This window comes from Elephas maximus, chromosome 16, assembly GCF_024166365.1.
Source record: "Elephas maximus indicus isolate mEleMax1 chromosome 16, mEleMax1 primary haplotype, whole genome shotgun sequence".
Taxonomy (NCBI): Eukaryota; Metazoa; Chordata; class Mammalia; order Proboscidea; family Elephantidae; genus Elephas; species Elephas maximus.
In genome coordinates, this window is record NC_064834.1 from 42,541,271 (window position 1) to 42,564,572 (window position 23,302).

The following is a 23,302-nucleotide window of genomic DNA, read 5'->3' on the forward strand; positions in this document are numbered from 1 at the left end:
AGAGTTCCACAATAATAGTAGGAGATATCAGCACACTACTCTCAGTAAAGGACAGAACATATAGAAAGAAACTCAACAGACATACAGAAGAGCTAAAAGGGCACAATCAGCCAGCTTGACCTCATAGACATATATAGAACACTCCACCCAACAGTGCATAGTACATTTTCTTTTCCAGTGCACATGGAATGTTGTCCAGAATAGACCACATCTTAGGCCACAGAGCAACCCTCAGCAAAATCCAAAGCATTGAGATAATACAAAGTATCTTCTCTGACCACAGTGCCATCAAGGTAGAAATTAACAGGAAGAGCAAGAAAAAAAAAATCAGTTACATGGAAACTGAATAACACCCTGTTTAAAAACTACTGGGTAATAGAAAAAATCAAAGATGGAATAAAAAAATTCCTAGAATCACATGATAATGAAAACACTTCATACCAAAACCTTTGGGACACAGCAAAGGCAGTCCTTAGAATTCAATTTATAGCAATAGATGTACACATCAAAAAAGAAGAAAGGGACAAAATCAAAAGATTAGCTGTACAGCTCAAACAAATAGAAAGAGAACAGCAAAATAAGCCCTCAGCCACTAGAAGAAAGGAAATAATAAAGATCAGAGTAGAAATAAATGAAATAATAGAAAAACAGTAGAAAGAACTAACAAAACCAAAAGTTGGTTCTTTAAATAGATCAGCAAAATCAACAAACCACTGGCCATATTGACAAAAGAAAAACAGGAGAGGATGCAAATAACCCAAGTAAGAAATGAAATGGGGGGGCATTACAACAGACCCAACTGAAAAAAAAAGGATCATAACAGGAGTATTGTGAAAAACTATACTCTGACAAATTTGAAAACCTAGAGGAAATGGACAAATTTCTAGAAACATACTACCTACCCATACTGACACAAAATGATGTTGAAAATCTGAACAGACCTGTAACAACAGAAGAGATTAAAAACATAATTTTTAAAAACTGCCAACAAAAAAAAGTCCTGGCCCAAATGGCTTCACTGAAGAATTCTACCAAACATTCAGAGAAGAGCTTATACCAGTACTACTCAAACTATCTCACAACATAGAAAAGGAAGCAATACTTCCGAATTCATTTTATGAAGCCAGCATAACCCTGATACCAAAACCAGGCAAAGACAGCAGAAAATAAGAAAATTACAGACCAAAATCTCTCATGAATATAGATGCAAAATTCTCAACGTAATTCTAGCCAATAAAATTCAGCATATCAAAAACATTATACATCACGACTAAGTAGGATTCATACCAGGTATGCGAGAATGATTCAACATTAGAAAATCAATCGGCGTAATCCACCACATAAATAAAAGGAAAGAAAAGAATCACATGATCATGTCAGTCGATGTAGAAAGGACATTCAACAAAGTCAACCCCATTCCTAATAAAAACTCTAAAATAGGTATAGAAGGGGAATTTCTCAACCTAATGAAGGGCGTTTATACAAAACTAACAGCCAGCATTGGTCTTACTGGAGAGATGCTGAAAGTACTCCCCTTGAGAACAGGAACAAGACAAGGTTGCCCTTTATCACCACTTGTATTTAACACTGTGCTGAAACTGTCCCTATTTGGAGATGATATGATACTATACATAGAAAACCCAAAAGACTCTATGAGAAAACTACTGGAACTAATAGAAAGATTCAGCAGAGTATAAAGATACAAGATAAACATACAAAAATCAGTTGGATTCCTATCCACCAATAAAGAGAATGATGAAAAGGAAATCAGGAAAACAACACCATTTTTAATAGCCCCTAAAAAAAATAAAATACTTAGGAATAAATCTAACCAGGGATGTAAAAGACCTATATAAAGAAAACTACAAAACACTATGGCAAGAAACCAAGAGATCTACACAAATGGAAAAACATACCATGCTCATGGATAGGTAGACTCAACATTGTAAAAATGACAATTTTACTCAAAGCAAATTACAAATACAATGCAATTCCGATCCAGATACCAATGGCATTCTTTAAAGAGATGGAAAAACTAATCATTAATTTTATGTGGAAAGGGAAGAAGCCCTCAATAAGTAAAGCAGTACTGAAGAAGAAGAATAAAATAGGAGGACTCACACTACCTGACCTCAGAACCTACCTAACAGCTACGGTAGTCAAAACAGCCTGGTACTGGTGCAACGACAGATACATTAACCAGTGGAACAGAATTGAGAACCCAGATGTAAATCTATCCACCTATGGTCACCTGACATTCGATAAGGGCCCAAAGTCCATCAAATGGAAAAAAGACAGTCTTTTTAATGAATGGTGCTGGCAAAACTGGATGTCCATCTGCAAAAAAATGAAACAGGACCCATACTTCATACCACACACAAAAACTAATTCAAAATGGATCAAAGATGTAAATATAAAGCCAAAAACTATAAAGTTCACAGAAGAAAAAATAGGATCAATACTAGAGGCCCAAATACATGGCATTAACAGGATAATAACCATAACCAACAACACACAAACTCCAAAAGACAAGCTAGATATCTGGGATGATCTAAAATTAAACACTTAAAAACGTTTGTCAAAAGACTTCACCAAAAGAGTAAAGAGAGCCTACAAACTGGGGGAAAAAATTTGACTATCACAAATCAGACAAAGATTTAATCTCTAAAGTCTGCAGGAAAATCCAACAGTTCTCCAACAAAAAGACAAATAATTAAAAAATGGGCAAAGGAAATGAGCAGACGCTTCACCAAAGATGGCATTCAAGCCACCTACAGACACTCAAGGAAATGCTCGTGATCGCTAACCTTTAGAGAAATGCAGATCAAAACCACAATGAGATACCATCTCACCCTGGCATTACTGGCAGGAATCAAACAGGAAATAACATATATTGGAGAGGCTTCAGGGAGATCGGAATTCATATGCACTACTGGTGGGAATGCAAAATGGTACAGTTGTTTTGGAAAACAATATGGTGCTTCCTTAGAAAGCTAGGAATAGAAATATTGCATGATCCAGCAATTCCACTCCTAGGAATATATCCTAGAGAAATAAGAGTCATCACACAAATAGACATATGTACACCCACGTTCATTGCAGCATTGTTCAAAATAGCAAAAAGATGGAAACAACCTAGATGCCCATCAAGAGATGAACAGATAAAGTATGGTACATATACACAATGGAGTATTATGCAACAATAAAGAACAATGACAAATCTGTGAAGCATCTCATGGATGAATCTGGAGGGTGTTATGCTGAGTGAAATAAGTCACAAAAGGACAACTATTGTACACGACCACTACTGTAAAAACTCTTGAAGAGGTTTACACACAAAAAGAAACGATTTTTGGTGGTTATGAGGGAGGAAAGGGATAGAGGTGGAAAAACACTAAATAGACAATGGATACGTGCTAACTTTGGTGATGGGTAAGACAGCACACAATACTAGGGAAGCCAGCACAACTTGTACAGGGCAAGGTCATGGACTCTCCATAGACACATCCACACTCACTGAGGGACTGAATTGCTGGGCCGAGGGCTGTGGGGACCATGGTCTCGGGGAACATCTAGCTCAATTGACAAAACATAGTTTCTAAAGAAAATGTTCTATAGCCTACTTTGATGAGTAGTGTCTGGAGTCTTAAAAGCCTGTGAGCAGCCATCTAAGATACTCCACTGGTCTCACCCCTTTGGGAGCAAGGCAGAATGAAGAAAACTAAACATAAAAGGGAAGATTAGTCCAAAGGACTAACGGACCTCATCTACCATGGCCTCCAGCAGACTGAGTCCACTCTAGCTAGATGGCGCCCAGCTGCCACCACTGACTGCTTTTGCCGGGGATCACGATAGAGGATCCCAGACAGAGCTGGAGAAAAATGTAGAACAAAATTCTAAGTTGAAAAAAAAGACCAGACTTACTGGCCTGACAGAGACTGGAGAAACCCCAAGAGCATGGCCCCTGGACACCCTTTTAGCTCAGTAATGAAGTCACTCCCAAGGTTCACCCTTCAGGCAAAGATCAGACAAGCCCATAAAACAGAATGAGAGTAAAGGGGCACAACAGCCCAGTGGCAAGGATTAGAAGGCAGGAGGAGAGAGGAAAGCTGGCAATAGAGAACCCAAGGTTGAGAAGGGAGAGTGTTAACATGCCATGGGGTTGTTAACCAATGTCATAAAACAATATGTGTACTAACTGTTTAATGAGAAACTAGTTCTGTAAATCTTTATCTAAAGTACAAAAAAGAGATAAATTGATAATTATTGGGGATTAGAACACAAAAATTGAAAAGAAAGAAGGATCAGTAGTTAGAAAATATAGCCTTGGTGATAGAAATGACACTGGAGATTACATGACAGAATTTTGCAAGACCAACAACTTCTTCATTGAAAATACCTTTTTTCAACAGCATAAATAGCGGACCTTGCCAGATGGAATACACAGGAATAAAATCAACTACGTCTGTGGAAAGAGACAATGGAAAAGCTCAATATCATCAGCCAGAACAAGGCCAGGGGCTGACTGTGGAACAGACCATCAGTTGCTCATATGCAAGTTCAAGTTGAAATTGAGGAAAATTAGAACAAGTCCACAAGAGCCAAAGTACGCCCTTGAGTATATCCCCTCTGAAGTTAGAGAACATCTCAAGAATAGATTTGACATATTGAATACTGATGACTAAAGACCATATGAGTTGGGAATTTTCAAGGCTATCATACATGAAGAAAGCAAGAGGTTATTAAAAAGCCAGGAAAGAAAGAAAAGACGAAAATGGATGTCAGAAGAGACTCTGAAAACTTGCACTTGAATGTAGAGGAGCTAAAGCAAAAGGATGAAGTAAAAGAGCTGAACAAAAGATTTCAAAAGGCTGCTCAAGAAGACAAAGTATTAAAATGAAATGCTCAAAGACTTGGAGATAGAAAACCAAAAGAGAGGAACACGCTCATCATTTCTCAAGCTAAAGAACTGATGAAAAAATTCAATACTGAGCTGCAATATTGAAGAATTCTACAAGGAAAATATTAAATGATGCAGGAAACATCAAAAGACAGAAGGAATACACAGAGTCACTGTACCATAAAGAATTGGTTGGCGCTCAGCCATTTCAAGAGGTAGCATATGATAAAGAACCAGTGGTATTGAAGGAAGAAGTCTAAGCTGCACTGAAGGCATTGGTGAAAAACAAGGCTCCAGGAATTGACTGAATAGCAATTGAGATGTTTCAGCAAATGGGTGCAGCTCTGGAAGTGCTCGCTCATCTATGCCAAGAAATTTGGAAGACAGCTGCCTGGCAAATTGACTGGAATAGACCCATGTTTGTACCCATTCCAGTGAAAGGTAATCCAACAATGTGGAATTTGTCAAACAATATCATTAATATCACACACAAGTAAAATTTTGCTGAATATAATTTGAAAGCAGTTGCAGCAGTACATCCACAGGGAACTGCCAGAAAGGTCAAGCCGAATTCAGAAAAGGACGTGGAATGGGGGATATCATTGCTAATGTTTGATATATTCTGGATGAAAGCAGAGAATACTAGAAAGATGTTTACCACTGTTTTATTGACTGTGCAAAGGCATTCAACTGTGTAAATCGTAACAAATTTTGGATAACGTTGGACAGAATGGGAATTCCAGGACACTTAATTGTGTTCATGAGTGACCTGTACTCAGACCAATAGGCAGTTGTTTGAACAGAACACAGAACAAGAAGTACTGCATGGTTTAAAGTTAAGAAAGTTGTGTGTCAGGTTGTATCCTTTCACCATACTTATTCAATCTGTATGCTGAGCAAATAATCAGAGAAGCTGGAATATATGAAGAAGAATGGGGCATCAGGATTGGAGGAAGATTCATTAATCTGCGTTATGCAGATGACACAGCCTTGCTTGAAGAAAGTGAAGAGGATCTGAAGCACTTAATGATGAAGATCAAAGACTACAGCCTTCAGTATGAATTACACCTCAACATAAAGAAAATAATCCTCGCAACTGAACCAATAAGCAACATCATGATAAACGGGGAAAAGATTGAAGTTGTCAAGGATTTCTTTTTACTTGGATCTACACTCAGTGCCCATGGAAGCAGCAGTCAGGAAATCAGTGTATTTCATTGGGCAAATCTGTCTCAAAAGACTTCTTTACAGTGTTAAAAAGCAAAGATGCTGCTTTAAGGACTAAGGTGGACCTGACCCAAGCCATGGTGTTTTCAGTTGCTTCATATGCATGTGAAAGCTGGACAATGAATAAGGAAGGCCAAAGAAGAATTGATGCTTTTGAATTATGGTGTTGGTGAAGAATATTGACTATACCATGGACTGCCAGAAGAATGAACAAATACGTCTTGGAAGAAGTACAGCCAGAATGCTCTTTAGAAGCAAGGATGGTGAGATTTTGTCTCACATACTTTGGACATGTTATCAGAAGGGACCAGTCCCTGAAGAAGGACATCATGATTGGTATAGTAGAGGGTCAGTGGAAAGACGATGATCTTCAATGAGATGGATTGACACAGTGGCTGCAACAGTAGGCTCGAGCATAATAAGGATTGTGAGGATGGCGCAGGACCTGGCAGTGTTTTGTTCTGTTGTACATAGGGTCATTATAAGTCAGAAGCAACTTGATGGCACCTAACAACAGCAAACTATAATAAGTATCTTATTAAAATAACTGTGCAAAAGTATAAATTTTTTATAAGAATGGGTAAATAATAGTTCCTATTATGAAAACTCAAAAGAAAATGTAAAGATTTTGGCCTTATTGTTCAAGTTTGAAATCTGTAAATGAAGCTTTATTATAGGTGAGCAAAACCAGACATGGAAACTACCCCTCTGTAGTATATGGTAAAGTGGAGCAAGAGTAAACAAGTAATTTCTAAAATAAATTCAGATGATGATAAGTGCTGTGATAATAATGAAATAGAGTGTAATAGTAGATGTGTCTCAGGATACTGGAGCAGAATGGAATAAAAGAGAAGCACCTAGAGAATGGAATAAAAGAGAAGGACCTAGAGTGTTTTCTGAAGTTCCTGGAGTCACAGGCTCTAGGCTTTCTCAGACAGGGACAGTAGCCCTTTCGTCTGGCTCCAGTAGAGGTGCAGAGGGGTACATGGGGTGGGAGGCAGGGATCTTTAGTAGCTCTCTCCTCTTTGGTATGGGTAATTGACAGTTCTTTAATCTACTTTTAAATTCCTGTGCAAATGCATTTCAACTCCTTCTCCCTATTCCTCAAACCAGATAGGTTGTTTCTTTCCCCGGCTTCTTCCACAGAGAAGTTCTGGAGTTAACATTGCCTGGCTGCCCAGCAGATATAAAAGGAAGGAAGAAAGGGTGAGCAGCCCATTATGTTTGTCTGCACTCAGCTGTGTGGAAGGAGAAGGGGCAAGCCAGTCAGAAGGAAGGGGAGGCAGAGGGGGTAGACCATGTGTCCCAGGGTCCTGGTAAGGAGATATAAAAAAGGGTCATAAAAGTCATGCCTTGAAATAGGTTTAGACTGCATCCACCAATACCACTTCGCTTCGGCAGGTCAAGGACATTTGATAAATAGATTAAAATCAGCAGATGAGTTAAAAATTTAAAACACAAATGCGTTTTAGCATTAGATGGTCACTTCATGTGAGATCAACTAAATCTACATTAACCGTGGTTATAATCTGTGAAAGGTCTGTAACCAAACCTGTTGCTTTTGAGTTCATTCCAACTTACATCGACCCTGTAGGGCAGAGTAGAACTGCCACAGAGGGGTTTCAAGGCTGTAAATCTTTATGGGAGCAGACTGACACATCTTTCTCCCACAGAGCAACTGGTGATTTCGAACCACCAGCCTTTCAGTTAGTAGCCGAACACTTCAACCAAAGTACCACCAAGGCTCCTTTGAAAGGTCCCTAGGTGGTGGAAATGGTTTGTGCTCAACTACTAACCTAAAGGTTGGTGGTGTTTGAACCCATCCAGTCTAGTGGCACTATAGAAGACCCGGCAGTTGGCTTCTGTTAATATTACAGCTAAGAAAACCCTATGGATCAGTTCTACTCTGTAACACAGGGGATTACCATGACTTGGCGTTGACTGGACAGCAACTAACAACAACAATCCTGAGGTAATTTTAATAACCTAATAAAACTAAGATAAATGTGTTCACAAAATGTACATTGAATTATTTAAAATAAATAATTAGATGTCTCTCAGGCATTTTGCTAGGCACTTAAGAGTAAAGTAGTAAATAAGATAAATTTGGAGCTTACACTCTATCACGTGAAACTTCTCATAAGCCAAGAAGAAATTGCTCCAGCCATATGGATCTGTTTCTTCTCTATGTGAACTAATCTACTCTGACACTTCAGTTACCTTTCCTGATGGCTCCCAAATCTTTGTTTTTGGCTTGGACCTTCTTTCTGAGATTCAGAGCGTCAATCCTACTAAGATTAGTAAAATGTCCCACTTGTATGACCTAAAGTCACACCTAAAAAAAATTCCATTGCTCTCGAGTTGATCCTGATAGCGACCCTGTAGGACAGAGTAAAACTGCCCCATAGGGTTTCCAAGGCTGTGAATCTTCATGGGAACAGGCTGTCACATCTTTCTCCTGTTGGGTGGCTGGTGGATTTGAACTGCCAACCTTTCTGTTAGTCGCAAAAACCCACCCACCAGTAGCCGAGAACAAACGAATGAATGGAATGCCAACACTCAATTGTACAAGCCAGAAATATGACCCACGCTTGACTTGTTTACATTTACTAACAGAAGTGTCTAGTCTTTCTCCAGCCTGTCCCTTCACTTAGTCATCATGCTCTTGTTCAGCCTTCATTACTTCTTCCCAGTGACTCCTAATCTGTGCCAGAGTGGTGGGGGTTCAACACAGCTTACTGTCTTTATGACTGTCACTCTTTGTTGTCATTGTTAGTTGCCTTTGAGGTTATTCTTTAGCCTACCCTAAAATTTGCTGGAGGTACTACTACGTTGCGCTCAGAATAAATGAAAGCACTTTAGCTGTGACCGGGTTCTGCCTGCCCCTTCCTCCCCTACCACCTAACACATACTTGGTTCAGCTGCTGGCTCTGCTTGAAATGCACCTCTTACCCTCAGCCCAGATAACTGTTTCCCATCCATTAAAACTCATCGCCTCCGAAGTGCGTCACCCGCGTGCTGCCACAGACAGATTTGGGTTAAGCATACCCCTGTTACTTGATCCTTGACGTTCAATAAAAGCTTCAGTGAATAAGTGAATGACTAGTAAGTTGCTTATTTTATTGTGTATTTTTCCTTTCAAAGGTTCAAATGCAGTAATAGGTAACTTGAGAGGCATATAGGCAATGTAGGTTAGAAATTATTAATTTTGGAAAACTGTCTTCTAGAATCTAGGCAGAAGGCTTGTGGGTCTTAGGCGGGGGGCGGGGGGTCCTAGATTAAGGGGTGCTCCATCTCTTGCACCAGTGTCCTGAGAAACTTTGCGAAGCTGCTTTGAGTGTATTTGCCAGTGGTTGTGTAGGTTGCTGACTAAAAATGAAAGACTTTCACTTAAACTAAGAACAGAAGAGCTTTGTTCCAGCAACTAAAGTGTAAAGAACACAGTGTATTGGTTCTTAACCCTTTTGTGGTCAGGGACCCCTTTAAGTATCTGATGATTCTTTCCTTAGAAAAAGGGAGGTTATAGATAGAGAATTCTGTGGTATTGGTAAGGAAAGCTTTCTTATTTCTGCCTTTTCAAAGGCTATGGCAGTAAGCCCTTAGCTAAGAATGAATTCTTAGGAAAAACACATTGTTGAACTTAGTTTCTAACTTATACAAAGAAGTAGGATTAAAGGATAATTAAATATAGTTGATGTGACAATTAAGGGACTTGCTGATTTTATGTGATAATATGCAAGAATGAAGGAATAACTGAATAATCCTAAGATGTAAAATTTAAGTACTACCAGCCATTTATAACAACTATTATAAATGCGTAAGTACTTAATTAAGATACAAAGAACTCTTGATACTTTGATATTCAGTGCTTAATTGTACACTACATACATTTGCTACTCAAAGTGCAGTCTGCGGACTAGCAGCATGGACCAGCAGCGACATCACGTAGGCAATCGTTAGCAATGCAAATTCCTGGGCCTTACCCTAGACTAAGACAGAGCCCTCGTGGCGCAGTAGTTAAGAGCTCGGGCTGCTATAACCAAAAGGTCAGCAGTTCAGATCTACCAGCCAGTCCTTGGAAACCCTATGGGGCAGATCTCCCATCCTGTGGGGTCACTATGAGTCAGAATCAAGTCAACAGCAGCAGATTTTTTTGGATTTGACCGTAGACCTGCTGAATCCGAATCTCCGAGCTAAGACCAGACATCCATGTAATAATAAACCCACCAGGCAACTCTTTGGTGCACTCAAGTTTGAGAAGCATTGATTTGGACCAGATACTTCTAATTCTAGCTTCTGTTAACCTAGGCAGTTTGTACTTTTAATCATATCATAATTACTATAAAACAGTAGCCATTATTTATTGAGTGGGGTCATGAGATTTATCTACGTTGACTTCTGTAATCTTCCCAAGAACTCTCCTAGTTTGGTGGAATTATTTAATCATTCAACGCATGTTCATTAGCACTTGCGTTGTGCCCGTCATTATTCTAGCCAGTGGGAACACAGCAGTAAACAAAGCAGACATAGCCTGTGCCCTCCTAGAACTTATGTTCTAGTCGTAATAGGAGAGCCAGACAGTAAGCAAGCACATAATGTAACTTCAGGTGCTATGTATAAAAAAGGAGCCCTGGTGTTACAGTGGTTAGAGCACACATATGCTAACCAAAAGGTCAGTGGTTCAAACCACCAGTCACTCCTCAGGAGAAAGATGTGGCAGTCTGCTTCTGTCAAGATTATTGCCTTGGAAGCCCCGTGTATGGAGCAGTTCTACTTTGTCCTATATGGTCACTATGAGTCGAAGTCAACGGCCACAGGTTTGGTTTTTTCGGTATGTGTAACAAATGCTATGGGGAGGAAAAAACAGGTACAAAACTTGCAAGGAAGGTCTTTCTCGGGAATTGCCTGTTAAGCAGAGACCAAAATAATAGGAAGGAGCAAGCTAAGAGAAGGTTTGGGGGAAAAGTAGATTCTTATTCCAATGTTTTTCACAAAGACAAGCCTGAGAAAGACTAAGTAACACAGCTAATAAATAAGTGGTACAGTTGGGTTCTGAATCCTGGGTATCTGACTCAAATACACCTTCATAATAAGCTGTGTTAGTTCCCTAATTTTTCTTCATTCTAATTGGCTATGTATTCTAACATTTCTTTATGGAACATGTTAATTCAAAATAAAAGTGTATTTAAAATAAGTATTTAATAAATATATTTTCATGATGTGTAACTGCTGTTATATACCCAATTAGATCTGAATTTATTATTAATTCTGAATGGATAACCATTATAAGGAAGTAAAGATGTAAAAGTTCCCAATGATGTAGTCCTTATAAACTTGATTTTTAGATTTATATTTTAAAACCTATTTTGAGAATAAAAATCAAATACCTAAAGAGAAATTTTATATATATATATTTTTTTTCATAGGTGCAAATATAATGCTTTAGGTTGTACTAGAGATGAGGCCATTGGTATAATGATGGTTACATGTTTCAAATAGTATTTTGACAGAAACTAGTCATTCATTCATGAAAGTGATTATAGTGTTCATTTTGATGACATTTCTTAAATAAGAAAGAATAATCATAGGTCTTAATCTAGGTGTCATCTATTAATAGTAATAATTTTAAAGAATTTTGAAACTGCTTTAGGTAGGAAAGAATGTTTCAACAGTTGAACAGAGCATCATAGTGAACACTAAAAGATAAAACTTGAGGAGAGAAGTAAGAAATAGGATTAAGAAAATGAGATTATTTTATATATTGACTTCTGAGAATACATTTTCTCTAGTTCAGAATGTGTCAGAACTGATACAATGATGGGTTGAGAAAAAGTACGTAACCTAAAATACAAAAATGTACAAGGCTGGGCTCATGGTCAGTATATGGGTTTAGAGTCTAGCACAAAGGTTGAATGTAAACATTATCGACAGTCCAGCTGTGTAGAAAAGACTAAAGATTATTTTTATTTAGATACCATGAAGACTTTTCACAACTACTGATGTTTTACACATACTGATTTTTACCAGACTATTATATCAAAAATTTCAAAACCAGGGAACAAAGCTGTATTCTCTCAGAATACTCAACGACTGACATTTCTTCACTGATCAGTGTTACATTTTAATTTATATTGAATTAGCTCATTGTAATTGTAAAAAAAAAAAAAACTAGTAAAAGAATCTTCTCCTTTCTTCTAGTTGAAAATGTAGGGCTTTTTCTGACTTGATCACACTAGGGCACATGTACATAGGCCCAAGGCAATTTACACAAATGGAAAGTCTCCCTTTAGTATTTCTAACCCTTGTATCCTCATTTATTTAACATATGCTTACTGAGTACCTCCTCTGCCAGGTACTGTTCTAGGCACTTGGGACACATTAAGGAACATAGTTGATAGTAAGTAGATGACATTGAATATTGTTATTTGTTAGGTGCTGTTGAGTCAGTTCCAACTCATAGCGGTCTTATGTACAACAGAATGAAATACTGCCCTCCTGCGCCATCTTGACAGTCGTTGTCCTGTTTGAGCCCATCATTGCAGTCACTGTGTCAATCCATCTCATTGAGGGTCTTCCTCTTTTTTGCTGACTCTCTAGTTTACCAAGCATGATGTCCTTCCCCAGGGACTGATCCCTTCTGATAACGTGTCCAAAGTATGTGAGATGCAGTCTTGCCATCCTTGCTTCTAAGGAGCATTCTGGTTGTACTTCTTCTAAGACAGATTTGTTTGTTCTTTAGGTAGTCAATGGTGCACTCAGTATTCTTCACCAGCACCACAATTCAGAGGCATCAGTTCTTCTTCGGTCTTCCTTACTCATCATCCAGCTTTCACATGCATATGAGGCGATTGAAAACATCAATTGAATGTTACCAAAAAAACCAAACCCATTGCTGTCAAGTCAATTCCAACTAATAGCAACTGAACAGGACAGAGTAGAACTGCCCCATAGAGTTTCCAAGGAGCGCCTGGTGGATTCAAACTGCCAGCCGTTTGGTTAGCAGTGGTAGCTCTTAACCACTATGCCACCAGGGTTTCCAGTTGATAATTAGAAGGTGATAAATGCTATAGAAAAAGGAAAAGTCAGGCTGTATAAGGGGAACTGGCAGGCAGTGAGAAGGTGTTAACAATTTAAAATAAGCCTGTGTTCAGGGCAGACCTCATTTAGAAGCTGACATTTGAACAGACTTGAGGTAACCTAATCATGTATCTGAAGGTGGAGTGTTTTAAGTAGAGAGAATAGCTCTAAGGCAGGAGTGTGCCTGACTTGTTGAGAAATAGCCAGGAGGCCAGTGTGACTGGACAGCAGTGAATGAAGGAAAGTTGAGAGAGGCCAGAAGGGTGAGTGCAGACCACAGACAGTGCACCATTCTTGAGGGACCATTTGAAAGAGTTTGGCTTTCATTCTAAGAGTATTAAAGACCCATCTGAGGCAGGATTATAAACAGAAGAATGACATGATCTTACTTAGCGTTTAAAAAGAGTCATTTGGACCATTGTGGTAAAAATAGACCATAGAGGGACAGGAGCAGAAGAAAGGAAGCCTGTTACAATAATCAAGGCAAGGGGTGGCAGTGTCTTGGACTGTGGTGGTGGTGGTGAGAAGTGGTTAGATTCTGAATATATTTTGAAGGTAGAATCAACAAAATTTGCTAATGGATTGGATGTGGGTTATAAAAGAAAAAAAGTCATGGATACCTTTAGGATTTTGGTCCTAAGAAACTGGAAGGATAAAGATGTCATCAAATGATATAGGAAAGGCTGAGGGTGGAGCTAGTATCAGGGGATAATAGGAGATTATGTTTTGGAAATTGAATGGAGATACCCAGTTAAAAATTGGACATACGAGTGTGGAGATTATCAGCATATGGAACATATTTAAACAATGAGATCACCCAGGGAGTAAGTGAAGATAGAGAGGAGGACCAAGAAGTGAGTCCTGGGGTACTGCAGTATTAACCAGTCAGGGCAAAGAGGAGTCATCAATGAGGTAGGAGGACCATGGAAAGAGTGGGGTCCTGAAAGGCCAAGTAAACAAATAGTGTAAAGGAGGAAGGGAGATCGTCTGTATCCGATGCATCGAGTAAGGTGGGACCAAGAATAGACCACTGGATTTAGCAATGTGACAGCCATGGTGATATTTAGAGCAGTTTCATTGGAGTGGTGGGAGCAAAAGTCTGCACAAGTTCGAAAGAAGATGGGAAAATTTTAATTTCCTGGTTTTGATAACTGTGCTATGACTATGTAAGATGTTAACATTAGGTGGGTGAAGGATACACAAGAACTCTCTGCTCTGTGTTTGCAGCTTTTCTCTAAGTCTAAAATTATTTCAGAATAAAAAGCTGAAAAAATAATACAGATGTCATCAGGGTGAGAGGAGCACAGAGATCTTCTAAAGTGATTTCATGGTGTTTGCTTTATAATTCTTTAAACTGCATATATGTTTTATGTGCTCACTTATAAATATCTCACTTGTTAAAAGGTAGAGAAAGAATGAAGAAGGGAACAGAGGAACTGGAGAAGGTATAGGTAGTTCTTTCAAGGAATGTCATTGCAGAGAGGAGCAAAGAAATAGAGTGATAGCTGACAAGAGAAGTGGGATCAAGAGAAGTTTTTTGTTTTTGCTTTTTAAGGTGGAGAAATAATATGTTTGGATATTGATGGGAGTCTTCAGTACATAGCAAAAGACCAGTGTAGGTAAAAGAGAGAAAAACTGAAGTAAATTCTCAGGTAGGTGATCTCATACACAAGGTGTAGAGATTGGCTTTAGACAGGCACATGAAAGTTCTGGAAATTGGCAAGAGCGTAGAGTTGATGTTAGTAGGGGAGTAGGTGTGTAAAAAAAATTTTTTTTTTCCGGTAAAGTAGGAAGCAAGGTCATCAGTGGAGTGTGAGGATGGGGAAGATATGCTGGGGGTTTGAGGACAGAGGAGAATGTACACAGTATTGGCGAGGAGTTTAACGGACTTGGGGCACAGAGTGTGACTACGTGGCAGATGAAGGAACCACTTGAGGCTCATGGTTGTGAATTTAAGGTGAGAGACCAATCAGTGTGGTTGCATGTTTTTCTCCCACAATGTTCAGCTGTACTCTTGGAGAAGCAGAGTAGGTAGAGAGTTGGGTTTAGCCAGAGTTAAAGTTTAGCTGAGTCCTTGGAGAATACAAACAGTTGACACTCTTGGCTTCTAAACCTAATGGTTGGAAACTTGAGTTCACCCAGAGGGGCCTCAGAAGAAAGCCCTAGTGATCTATTTCTGAAAAACCAGCCACTGAAAACCCTGTGGGGCACAGCTCTACTGTGGCACACAGGGGGTCTCTGTGAGTTGGAGTCGACTTGGCAGCAGCTGATTTTTTTTTTCATTTTGAATAGTTTAGCTGAGCAGATATGACCAAAGACAAGAGGGTCAGTGGGGTCGAAGTAGAGAAGAGCAGACAGACCTCTCAAGCATATGTACAAGGAAGTGTTTATTCTGGGTGATTATGGAATTATATTGGTAAAACAGGGAATGAGGGCATCGCTGCACTCTCTGAGCTACCAGACTACCCTGACCTTGGAGTCCCTCTTCACTCCGTAAGTCTGCCTATGGAAACAGGCTAACCTTTCCAGCCTTGCTGGACCTTTTGGTCTCCTGACATGCTTGGTTTAAGACCCTCCAGACCATTCTTGAACCCTCAGACTCTGTCCTGTCTCTGTTCAACAAACTCTGCTTTGCTGCCTTTCCCTTTTTCCTGGCAAAAACAAGAATAATGCATTCTACTTAGTAGAGAGAGTGCTATCCTCACTATCTTCTATGAAATTGCAACTCATGTAGGCTTTTGAAAGAAATGTGCTGTGTATAACAGCATAAGAGAAAGACACTCGTTAGTTCTTTATATAAGTAAAACAAGGGGATATTGACTCATGGAAGCTGATTACTTATTCTGGAGTATTTCAAAATAGTTTCACATGCAAGGGTATGTATCAAAAGCAGCAAACCAAGGCCTCTTCTCTTTGTAGGTGACCACAGTTGACTTTTAACTTGTTACTGGGTAATCGATAAATTTTCAAAGGCAAGAAGTATATAGAACATTATCAGGAAGGGCATATCAGAGCCAAAAAACCAATTTCTGTAGAGTTGATTCCAACTGATAGTGACCCTATCGGACAGAATAGAACTCCCCATAGCGTTTGCAAGGCTGTGATCTTTATAGAAGCAGACTGCCACGTCTTTCTGCTATGGAGTGACTGGTGGGTTCAGACCACTGACCTTTCGGTTAGCAGGCAAGCACTTAACCACTGTGCCACCAGGGCTTCTAATGGTACATAAAGATAATGAATTGATTAAGGTAAGAAGAGGGAAAACATGCATTTAAGTTGACGGATAAAACCAGGCATTCAGATGATTTTAATGAAGGAAGTCAGCATTTGATCACTTTTAATAAACAGAGCATTGCTAATGATTGACAGTGCCAGAGACATGAGAGAAAGACTATTTTATCATCAGTGATACCAGAATTAGTGCTTAGGAAGAGATACTTGTGTAGATTAGTTTGTGTCATCAAAGCTGGAATGCTAGCCCTCCATAATACAGAGAGATGTGGATAGCCCACACACCCAAGATAGTAACAAGTGGTCCTTGTACCCGTTGTGATGAGGCCCCCAAGAACTTGAGTAAGATAGCCCTTTAATAAACTGTGAAATCAGCATATAATAGAGCGGCATATCAAAGTGATGGAGAAGAGACAGTATAAGATAGCATGTAGACCAGTGGGGCCATACTGGAATTGGAGTAAACATAAAGATCTATCATGGCAACATCTTGGTCAATCATGCCCCCTTTCCCCCTCCCAGAAAAAGAAGTGTCATACATGCACCATTGACGTGAAACTGTGTGTCCTAAACATCATACTTGAGAATCTGAGGACGCGGTTGCAAGGCTTTCCATAGGGTGGAGATGGCTACAGGGAATCAAAGCCAACAAAGGTAGACATTTCAAGTTCTGTTAGCAAGATCACCTCTTGTTCTAAACGAATGCATCAAACTAATCATGGTCCTGGTGCTATTAAATATTCACTTACCCTGATTTTTCTTGTTATAATTTTATACTCATTCACCAATCTAATTTATAGTAATAGTTCACATTTGTTGAGTATTTACAAGGTACCAGACACTAGTTTACAAACTTCACATGTATCATCTCACTTGATCCTTTCAGGGACCCTGTGAGATAGGTACCCCTGTTATCTCTCTTGTACACAGAGACACAGAAGAAGTAATTTGCCTAATGGCAGAACCGGGATTCAGATCCAAGCAGATTACCTTATATCTAGAACTATTGTGCTATCCTACCTTGGCTTCTCATGTAGAGCTGCATTGTGGGGAGAGAGTACATTAATCACATACTCTTTTGATTATGGTTTATCCTATGATGGTGTTATCTTAATACTAATTAATAAAATGATTTTTGATTATGATTTGACAGAGGAACAAATCCTGGAGCGGAGCAACCTGACAGAGGTACTACCCTGTAGGGTTTTCGTGGTCAACTCCTGGTCTCCCTTTAGCCTATGTTTCCCAGTTACCAGAACAACCTGAGAGACCTCTGTAAAGTTGGGAGTCCTCGTCCTGGTCTCCCAGAGATTCTGACTGAACTGGTCTGCAGTGGGACCTGGCAGTCTGTGCTTTAAGGAATCTTGGTGATTGTGATGTCTATCTAAACTTGAGAACCACTGCTTTCGATGGCACAATGACCATTTCTCTATTAGTTTGTACAAAAACCTAGTTCGAATCTAAGAAATGGTCGAAGTAAGGAATTCATGTGACTTTGGGCACAAGTTTAATATTTATGATGAGCTAAATATAAAGATGAGCTAAAGATGTGAAATCTTGATTCCAAGTAACAATTGTGAATGTCTTTAAGATGTGTTATATAGTGTTTTGGACTTTAGGCCCTGGAGTAGCGTGGCGTGGGGCCAGATGTCATCTCTGCCACCAGCTGGGCAGCTGCTCAGGCTGTCAGTAGTTATTTGCCAAAGGAGGAAGATAACAGTCTGTATAATAATCCATACACAGCCCTGAGCCCAGAGCCTGGTATTTGGATGTGGTGTTGTTGTGTGCTGTCAAATCGATTCCAACTCATAGCAACCCTTTAGGACAGAGTAGAATTGCCCCCATAGGGTTTCCTAAGCTGTGATCTTTATGGAAGTAGATCGCCAGGTCTTTTCTCCCGCAGAGTCACTGGTGGCTTCAAACCACCAACCTTTCAGTTAGCAGCCAAGTACTTAGCCATTGTACCACCAGGGCTCCTTTTGGTATTTGGCTAGTGCTCAGTATATGTTAACTCTCATTGTTGTTTGTTTTTCCAACTGGGGATATCTCTGGTGAGCCTGCCACCCTTTCTGACTGTGGTGTTTCTCATGGCTGCAGCAGCATCTGTGAAGTGGCTGGTGGGAATGAAGACTCTAATTGGTCTCCATACATAGGCTTAACTGTAGACTGGGATCTTTTTAACATCATTCTTGGACCAGTTGATATAACCAGTACAAAAACTGAGCAATTAGAGAGCTTTTTGAAAATGTGCTTTACAGGCAGTATAGACTTCGAATTATAAACTAGAATCACAGGTCAGTTTTGTAGAATGAGAAGTTTTTTAAGCATCTAAAGAAAGCAAATCTTCATTTTACTTTTTCCAGTTTCACTGAACTTCTGGTCTGGGTTTCCTCAGGTACTGATGTATGTGATTATAAGGTTGGGCTTTATCTAATAGCTTTTAAAAGTCATGTAGAAGATGTATTTTCTAGATATTTTTAAAGAAACAGACTACCTAAGAGGCCTATTTTGTGTGAAATATTCAGTCTGGGTAAAAAGGGATCACGTTGTACACATAGACATATTTAAGGCTCCCCCAATTAAGGGATAAGGTGTTCTTTTTCTGTGTATTATGGAATGGTAGAAATAAAATGCGAGTAGAACTCATCACGTAAGCAGTATGGCCCAATGGTTAAGAGCATGCACTCTGGTTTTAGGCAAATTGCTTGAGTTCTTTCCTCAATTTCCTTATTTGTAAGAGGCCTAATAATTGTACCTAATTAATAGCACTGTAGTGAAGATTAAAGTATTAAATTATGTTGAATTAAATATATGTTGAAGCATTTAGGACGATGCCTAGTACTTAAACCCTTAGTGATGATGGTGATGATGACATCCTCCACCAGATATCTGAAGAAAAAAGAAAAACTACAGCAGAAATATTTTATTGTTCAACATCTTAATTTTTCTTATTCTAAAACTTTCTGAAAAAAAAAATTTAATTAAAAACTATTTTGGTCTTAGCCTCTAGGAGGGGGCTAAGTCCACAAATCATATTTCCATTAAGTCTTTGCTTAGAATCTTCACTTAAAATCTTAATTATCCATGTCAGTTTCTCTTCCGTTCTCACAGTTTCTCTCTCATGGCCTTATACCAACTTGATACCACTACCCACACCTTGTGCTTCATGGAATCATGGTACCTGTGACCACAAACTCCTCATACTCTGCAGAGGCCAGAAGTGCCATTGTAACTCCCAGTTTCCCAGGAGCACCCTGCCAGTAAAAAGTAATCCAAACGTCAAAAACTAAAGTTCTATTAAGAGCTACTTATGTTGCATTCAAATAAATTTTTAGCAAAAGAAGTAAATGGAGACATCAGTTTTTACTTTTCTCTATCCTACTTCTTTAAATAGGAAAAACCTAATGTTTTATGTAAAGGTGCCAGCTTTTATGTAAGTAGTGTGAATAAATTATTTGATTGGTGAATATACTTAAGAAAAATAATAAGCAATGTAATATATACTTTTTATATTGTAGTAGGCTTTCCTTTCAGCTGGGTTTTATTACCTGATTGCAGTTTGAAGGTTTTATAAAGTTTGATTAAAGTATAGGATCCTACTTTTAGTAGGTAGTTTTTAAGAACTATTTCTAGTTACATTTAGTTTAAATTGAAATAATAGTTCAAATCATGCATTTTAACCTGGCCTCTTCTTTTTTCTTAGTTTGTAAGACTTGTATTGTCCAGCACTTTGAAGATAGCAATGATTGTCCGAGGTGTGGCAACCAAGTTCATGAGACAAATCCATTAGAAATGTTGAGGTAAGTAAACACATTTTATGCTTCATAGAATTTAAAGAAATTACATAGGCTCTTAATTTAATTTATTTTATTTTTTTAGTGTTATGTATTTATTTAAAAATAATTTTAGGCTTTAATTTTCATTATACATCATATTTGCTGGTATCTTGACTCTCCTTAATATAAACCCGTACCTGTTGCCATTGAGTTGATTCTGACTCATAGTGACTCTAAAGGACAGAGTAGAACTGCCCCATAGGGTTTCCAAGGAGTGCCTGGATTTGAACTGCTGACCTTTTGGTTAGCAGCCATAGCTCTTAACCACTACACCACCAGGGTTTCCCTCTTTAATATAGGTCTTATGAATTACAAATTTCATTTTAAAATGTTTTATTAAATATATTTTAATATATAAACAAATAAGATATTATTAAAATTAGTTTTTACATAAAACATGTAAAAACGCTTCTGTTAATGTGGCTACTAGAAAATATAAAACTATATTTGACTTACATTATATTTCTATTGGACGTCATTGATATAGATGTTAGAAGGAGGATGGAGAAATCTATGAGGGAATCATTCGTTCAACAAATACTTACTGAATGCCTGCTGCTTCCAGGCACTATCCTAGGTGCTTAAGAGCCACTGGTGGAAAAAGCAGATAGAGATCTTTGCTCTTGTAGAGCTAATATTTTCGAAAGGAGAGACAGATATTAAACCACAGAATAAGTAAATATATAGGACATTAGGAAGTGAAAAGTGCAAAGGGAAAATATTGCAGAGTGAGGGGGGATCAGGAGTGTGAAGGTAGGGACAGACAGTGATTTTAAATAAGATGATGAGATAGGCCTCTTTGAGAAGGTGAGGTTTAAGCAAAAATGTGATGGATGTGAGGGAGTTAACCCGTTGCCCCTGAGTCGATTCCGACTCAAAGCAACCCTGTAGGACAGCGTAGAACTGCCCCATAGGGTTTCCAAGGAGCGGCTGGTGGATTAGAACTGCCAGCTTTTTGGTTAGCACCCATAGTTCTTAACCACTGTGCCACCAGGGCTCCTATGAGGGTGTTAGCCATGTGTAAATCTGGAGAACGCATGCATTTTCCAGGTAAAGTGAGCAGCCAGTTCCCAGGAGTGCACCTCAGACTGTTTGAGGCACGCTGAGGAGACCAGTGCTGGGGAATAGTGAGATAGAGAGCAAGTAGTGGGCCATGATGACAGAGAGGTAATGGGGGTGCAGATTATGGAGGGCCTGGTAGGCCACTATAAGAACTTTTTCTTTTACTACAAGTCAAATTAGGAGCCATTGCAGGGTTTGGTTGAAGAATTGACGTGATCTGACTTAGCCCTGGTGGGACAGTGGTTAAGAGCTTGGCCACTAGCCAAAAAGGTTGGCAGTTCAAATCTACCAGCCACTCCTTGGAAACCGTATGGGGCAATTCTACTCGGTCTTAAAGGGTCACTATGAGTCGGAATCACCTCAATGGCAGTGAGTTTGGTTTTTGGTTTATTAGTCATTTTAGAGAAGTGAGAAAGTTATTAACAGGTGGATACACAAGTCTGGGCTTCACGGAGAGAGGTATGGGCTGTAATTAAAAATCTAGTAGTTTACAGCATATGTTGTTGTTATTGTTAGTTGTCATTGAGTCAGCTCTAACTCATGGCAACCCAATATACTACAAAATGAAATGTTGCCCAGTCCTGCTTGATCTTCACAATCATTGGTATGCCCATTGTTGCTGTCATTGTGTATTTGGAGTGCCTTCCAACCTAGAGGGTTCATGTTCCAGCACTAGACTGGACAGTGTTCTGTTATGATCCATAGTGTTTTCATTGGCTAATTTTTGGAAGTAGTTTGCCAGGCCTTTCCTCCTAGTCTGTCTTAGTCTGGATGCGCCACTGAAATCTTTCCACCATGTATGACCCTGCTCGTATTTGAACAGTGGCATATCTTGCAGCATCACAGAAACACACCAGCTACCACAGTACAACAAACTGACAGACTGGTGATGGCTTTAACATTAGAAGGTATTTAAAGCTGTGAATCAGGATGAGGTCACTAAGGAAGTGAGCACAGAGAGAGAAGAGTAGAGGACCAAGGATTGAACCTGGAGCTCTCCGACATTAAGAGGTCAGGGAGAAGTGGAAATAGCAAAGGAAACTGAGAAGATGCAACTAGCGAAGTAGGAGGAAAGGCCAGTATTAAAGAAGGGAGTGTTCAACTGTGTCATATGTTGTTTATGGGTCAGGTAAAGTGAAGGTGGTTGGAATTAGCAACTTGGAGTTGATGGAGTATGACAAGAGGGAGCACTTTGAGTAGAGCTGTGAGGCAAAACCTAATTGGACTGCTCCAAGACAGAAAGGGTGGAAAAAGAATTAGCAACAGTGAGCATAAACAACTCTTCCTAGGAGTTTTACTACAAACAGAAGCAAAGAAATGGGATGGCAGCTGTCAGAGGAACGGTAGTCAAGAAGTTTCTTTGTTTTAATTTGAAAGGGAAGAAATAATATGTTTGAAAGGAATGATCCTACAGAGAGCAAAAAGTTAATGTAGGAGAGTACCAGAGAGGGGATTGCTGGAGCAGTGTTCTTGAGAGGGTGAGAGGCACTGGAATCTCATAGTGCTTCACAGGAGAGATTGGCTTTATACAGGAGCATCTGTAGCAACAGGCAGGAGAGCAGAGTATATGTGGATACAGAAATGGGGAGATGGGGCTGAGTGAAGGGAAGAGGCAGGAGAGACATTGAGAAGAAGCAGTCAGGGGGCCTTGGTGAGTGAATGTGTGAATTAAGGGAGAGAGAAGTCAAGATAACATTTTGAGCCTATTTGGGAGAGCTCTGGTATGCCGAGCAAATAATTCGAGAAGCTAGATTATGTGAAGAGTACGTCATCAGCTGGAAAGACCCCAGTGGTCATGGCCCCCAGACCTTCTGTTGGCCCAGGACAGGAACCATTCCTGAAGCCAACTCTTCAGACATGGATTGGACTGCACAATGAGTTGGAGAGGGATGCTGGTGAGGAGTGAGCTTCTTGGATCAGGTGGACACTTGAGACTACGTTGGGATCTCCTGCCTGGAGGGGAGATGAG

At 39.4% G+C, this 23,302-nt stretch overlaps 1 protein-coding gene across 7 annotated transcripts in view; it reads left to right on the forward strand.

Moving 5' to 3' along the window:
* PCGF5 (polycomb group ring finger 5) overlaps positions 1-23,302 on the forward strand; it is a 162,993-nt gene that overhangs the window by 102,528 nt on the left and 37,163 nt on the right. For 5 of the 7 annotated variants that reach the window (XM_049855734.1, XM_049855733.1, XM_049855737.1 and 2 more), the window contains exon 3: positions 20,139-20,235. In XM_049855734.1, the coding sequence (XP_049711691.1) occupies positions 20,139-20,235 (97 nt within the window). Of the gene's footprint in view, positions 1-11,747; positions 17,090-17,588; positions 17,624-20,138; positions 20,236-23,302 lie in introns of those variants that run through there. The other 2 variants (XM_049855736.1, XM_049855738.1) reach the window with 2 other exon arrangements.